Source organism: Porites lutea, chromosome 11 (genome assembly GCF_958299795.1).
Source record: "Porites lutea chromosome 11, jaPorLute2.1, whole genome shotgun sequence".
Taxonomy (NCBI): domain Eukaryota; kingdom Metazoa; phylum Cnidaria; class Anthozoa; order Scleractinia; family Poritidae; genus Porites; species Porites lutea.
The window spans coordinates 19,865,009-19,869,844 of record NC_133211.1 but is presented as its reverse complement, the minus strand read 5'-3'; the positions used below and the strand labels follow the sequence as shown (position 1 = coordinate 19,869,844).

The window sequence follows — 4,836 nt, the reverse complement described above, 5'->3', positions numbered from 1 at the left end:
GGGTTTCACTGTATTTGCTAACCATAGACAGTCCCCAGAACAATTCGTTGGCGTGCGAGTATAAAATGCGTTAAATATTACATCTTCCACAAAAATATCTTACAGTATAGTTCAAAACAAAAAGAGTACAGAACCAAGCAAAATGATCAATGACCATAAAAGCACTGAAATCTGCTCGTGATTTTACGAATAAGGTGCATGGAAAAAACTCGAAGATCCATGTTTCGCAAGACTTTGGAACTACATCTTTGAAATAACTTGGGGCAAAGTGAAAATATTGAGGAGTGAGCTGTTTCTGCCTAAACGTAAGAGCAAATTTATAATCATTTATGACAAATATTAATAAGTTTTAGACTGAATAATTTGAACGAATCGCTTCTAGTTTTAGTGGTCTGTGTATCCCGCTGTTAGACTGATATTATGAGACTTGATCCAGACGTTTACGAAAACTTAGCTTGTTCTCTTATAAATTATCTTACTTTTGTTTCTCTAACACTATGGTAACCCCCTAAAGGCTTAGAGCCTTGAATAAAAGATAATAGTAGAGGTATAATATTGTTTATATTGTTTTTATTGCCACTGTTATACTTTTATACCAACCACAAACACATATTAAGCTTTAAAAGGTTTGCCCTTCCTATGGTAATTAATCTTTGTCTTGTTGAAATGTCCGCAAACAACTGTTCTTCAGTTTTGTACATTCACGTACACCGAGCACTACCTTTCCAGCTGTACGTATATGCAGGTGTCCGGCAGCTGGTGTAGCATAAACCTCGAGAAGACGAACATGGGGATTTGTTTGTCCGGAGATGCTTTAGGCGAAGAGGGAGATGAACAGGAGGAATCGTTTCGAAAGCCGCATTACTACCGCAGTCGCGAGGGTCCAAAGTTCCGCGTCCTTAACTACACATCACACTATGAATACAGGCAGTATGGAGAGTCTTCATGGATTTCCACGCGCCTGGAAGGACGCGAACTCAACAAGGCCCTTAGCAAAGGAGACAAAATCCTCGCTCGCTATTTTAACGGTACGAACGGTCCAGAGAAAGTCATGGATTTAACATGTCCACTCAAGCTTCGTGTTGAATTTGGGAAAGAAGCGTACGGACCTTGGAGTGAAGCGGATGTGGTCGCCTCGCTTCATCTGCCCTATGATAGTGTAAAATGTCCACCAGCGCCCAAAGAAAGTGGGCTGTTTATACAGGATGCAGCAGAGCATTTCGCTTATGTGTCGAGCTTCGAAGGTTTTGCCACAGAACAGATATGGCACGATGAAGTAATCAAACTGAGAAGGGTCTTGGATGGCGAAGGAAAGAAGTACGACAAACAAGCGGTTTTTGTAGCGAGATATGAGAACCTTCTTCACTTGGGAAAGAAAAGAAACGAAGTAATACTGATTCAGAATTAGCCAGCGAAGGAGCGGCTGCTATAATTTCGAGCACACTTCTATAAACCCGAGAGCGCAGCAACGTACTTGCAAAACCGTTTTATGGACTGATCCCAAGATAATAATCAATGTGAATCGGATTTTAAGTTCAAAGCTTGTAAGGCTTGTTAAACTTCGGTATATACAGGATAAGTTGTTTCCACCTCGTTTTACTGATATCTCTCGCTAACTAGAATTGACAAAAGTTCAAACTCCAATGTGCAATTTTAAGATGAAAGTGTTTTGCGGCTTGCTAGACGTTAGTATGTTAGTGGATAAGTTGTTTTCATCTCGTTTTACAGAGATGTATCGCTTAAAAGTTAGAATTGACAGAAGTTCAAACCACTATGTGCAATTTTGAGATGAAAAGGTTATGCTGTCATGTCAACTTTTTTGGTTTCCTGAACACTTTAAATTCATTTCTCTGGTTTACTAATAGGAACATGATGTATTTGAAATGCGGCTGTCCATTCACTAATGTTAATGGTAGCAAAAAGTTGCAGCCCTTATGAACCAGTGTCAAAGAAACAACTGTTTGAAGGCTGCCTTGAACAAAGTGAGTTCTGTCGACCACTCCCTTGTGCTATATTTAAAGATAGTTTGAACTCCTCAGTGTCGACTTCTCTCGACTGATGGTTCATTTCAGTCTAGCGAAGATAAATTGCTTTTTGATTACTTTTGTGGTATTCATATGAAACACTAACACTAAAAAGCAACTAATCATAGCAAATAATCATTATAAAATTATAGTCTAGAATAGAACCAGCAGAAATTTGAATCAATCTCTTTCTGTGCGAATTGCCAGTAGTTTCTTAGCAAGACTCATTTGTTAACAAATTTAAGAAAAAATGTTTCTCTACCGGGTATAAAAAAAAAACAATAATTTAATGTAAAACTCACAAATGGTTTTTACTTAGGAACAATTAAGATTCTTTTACTAATGTTATCATTAGCACCTATCGCAATTTCAACAACGTACTTCAAGCACTAATTAGAGTTGATGAACAAGTTTGCTTTCTTTTCCGCTAAGACTGTCCACTTTAAATAAAATTCATGAAATCAGTAACAGCAAAAATAAACTGCAGAAAGGGGAAAATAGTACAAAATAGGCGAAAACGGTCACTGCAAGCGAAAAAATAAAGAGCATCATGATTTTTTTCGAAAACAAACCATACAAAACATGTGCTCGAATTGGCCAAAAGAATATAATCTGTACATCTTTCCGGTTAACCGTTTTGATCTTGAAGTGTTTTCTTGTGAAAGAGTTTTTTCCTAAAAGACATGGAAAACCGTAGAATTTATAATAGGTTTTCCACCAAAACTCTCCTTTTCTAAAATCTTTAGCAGTTTTTAAAGAGAAATGAACATCCCTTTATGTAAGTGTATAAATAGCAAAGGCTCCTTACTTTTAACAAAAAATTGTGCAAAGTTTGCTACATTACAGAACAACTCCAGGCAATTTAGTTTCAACCCTTTTATCGATTTTAAAAACTCGTTTTTTCTTTACAAATGCAAAATTAATTAGCAAGCATTATAAACCGCAAGCTTCATTTTCATTTCTTGAAATCCCTACGACTGTCGCCGTAAAAAAACCAATAAATAAATGAGCGGCTCGCTTAGTATACTGGACCACGTTAATCAAGATGAGATTTTTTGTCAATCTATCTTTTTTTAATCTGCAGAAAAAAAAATCATTCACTAGGCAGACCTTTTGCATGGTACAACATTTATTTCGTATGATTTAATTTACAAAAAGACATTTGATTATTTTTGTGAATATTTTAAGCCAAAAGAAAAGACAAAGCTCTGGGATAAATTTCACTTTGTTGACTCCTCCGTAGCAAAAATTTTTATAAAGAGCGTACTGATTTTATTTCAAATTAAACCCAAGGACTTTTAAATTATTAGAAATTACAATTTTTAACTATCAAAACTATCAATCATGAATCGTATGAAACGATTTTTTCACTTAGATTTACTTTTCTATTTACATCTGATAACTATCGTTATTACAATACAAATAGCCTTATACCAAGATCTATCTACGCTATTTTCTTGATTTTGTATCGAATTGATTCTATAAATGGTGCGCATAAGTAACCCGGCATCGATGTGCGTAAGTTCACTCATGTGCGCGCTAAAAAACGAAACCAGGAAGCGACATCATAAATGATTACACTGCTCCTGGGTGCAATCATTTATCCAGTATGCTTTTAAAAATAAAGAGGAAGCCTTCAAACTAATAATTACACAAGAATAAAAATCGGTTGCGCGATAAACGCTGTTCAGCCATACGACTGTTTTGAATTCTAATCAGAATAGAATAATCTTTTAAGGCAAGTTGGGAAAATGGACTGGAATTATACAAAATAGCGTGATCTAGGCTCTGTTTATCAAAAGGTTTCGTAATAGTTTATAAAGAAACAAAAGTATAATATACGCTTCGCAATACTTTAGACCTCGTCTTCAATAATATACAAACCACAAATATTCAATATAAATAACACGAAAAAACTTGAAGTCCCTTATACAACAGGCAATAAAAAGCGTATAATCCAGCAATAAATAAACAACGCACCACGGGCAGGGTGAAACTTTCTCATCCTCACCTAAAAAACCTCTATTCATCCCCTTAAACTCGTATGAACAAAGGAGAAAACGCATGTAATAACTACCAGCATTTTATACAATTGTAAATATGGATAGGCAGCTTAAAAATTAATTGCCCAACAGCTGCATTTACGACGCAAACACCATACGTGTCCACCTTACCCGTCAGTTATCTTACTAAAATGAGTTCGAAAGGCGTCTTTACAACTCTCCCTAGAGTGCATTCACACTGCGCCTTTCAAATTATTACGCGTTCACACCACGAGAGCTACTTTGACTTGACCTGCGAGACCTCGTCCTTGAGATACACGTCAATCGTTTATCCACTGCGACTTTATCTGAGTCTCCCGTTAAGGGTCGACATATTTGAGCTTTCTCTCATCTTCACAACAAATTATGGTCTACAGTCTACGAAATGTGTATCTCCTTCAGGAATTTCCATTGAGTTGTTGCAGTTTGAAGCAAAACCAAACAATTATGTGTTGATAAACTAAATTACCACGATTTCGTACGCAGAGCTCAAAGCTTTGCTATAAATTTTCTAAACTCATTATCAACGTAGGATGTTCGGAAGACAATCACAACTGCGATTAACTCTAAGCTTACTCGAAGAAAACAAGGATTTCTAACCCTCCGAAACCAGTTTTAAAACTACTGTAATTAGTGGAAAACGCAACATGTTGCGTGCTTTGAGCACTTGGGATAAACATGAAGCAAACGATAACAAGATATAAAAGGATACATTTGTGTAGTAGCCGCCGATCTTCATCGGTATGGGCGTCTTCTTCCAGACCTTGAAG

The 4,836-nt window shown here is 36.4% G+C and overlaps 2 protein-coding genes across 2 annotated transcripts in view; one reads left to right on the top strand and one right to left on the bottom strand.

Moving 5' to 3' along the window:
• The first annotated feature begins 670 nt into the window (after nucleotides 1–670).
• LOC140952224 (heme-binding protein 2-like) lies at nucleotides 671–2,342 on the top strand. Its single transcript, XM_073401650.1, has one exon. It carries the CDS (start codon nucleotides 740–742, stop codon nucleotides 1,406–1,408), a length of 669 nt encoding a protein of 222 aa, XP_073257751.1. The 5' UTR covers nucleotides 671–739; the 3' UTR covers nucleotides 1,409–2,342.
• A 798-nt stretch (nucleotides 2,343–3,140) lies between these two features.
• The window catches only part of LOC140951642 (serine/threonine-protein kinase unc-51-like), a 25,083-nt gene continuing 23,387 nt past the window's right edge, over nucleotides 3,141–4,836 (bottom strand). Inside the window, exons 26-27 of the mRNA XM_073400939.1 lie at nucleotides 4,779–4,836; nucleotides 3,141–4,374 (exon numbers count right to left, since the gene is read on the bottom strand). The exon at nucleotides 4,779–4,836 is cut by the window's right edge and continues 33 nt beyond it. Coding sequence (XP_073257040.1) covers nucleotides 4,283–4,374; nucleotides 4,779–4,836 — 150 coding nt within the window. The 3' untranslated portion in view covers nucleotides 3,141–4,282. The remainder of the gene's footprint in view (nucleotides 4,375–4,778) is intronic.

What these genes read in the sequence shown, in the direction of transcription:
- LOC140952224 (XM_073401650.1), top strand. Translation starts at nt 740, where the DNA reads ATGCAGGTGTCCGGCAGCTGGTGTAGCATAAACCTCGAGAAGACGAAC.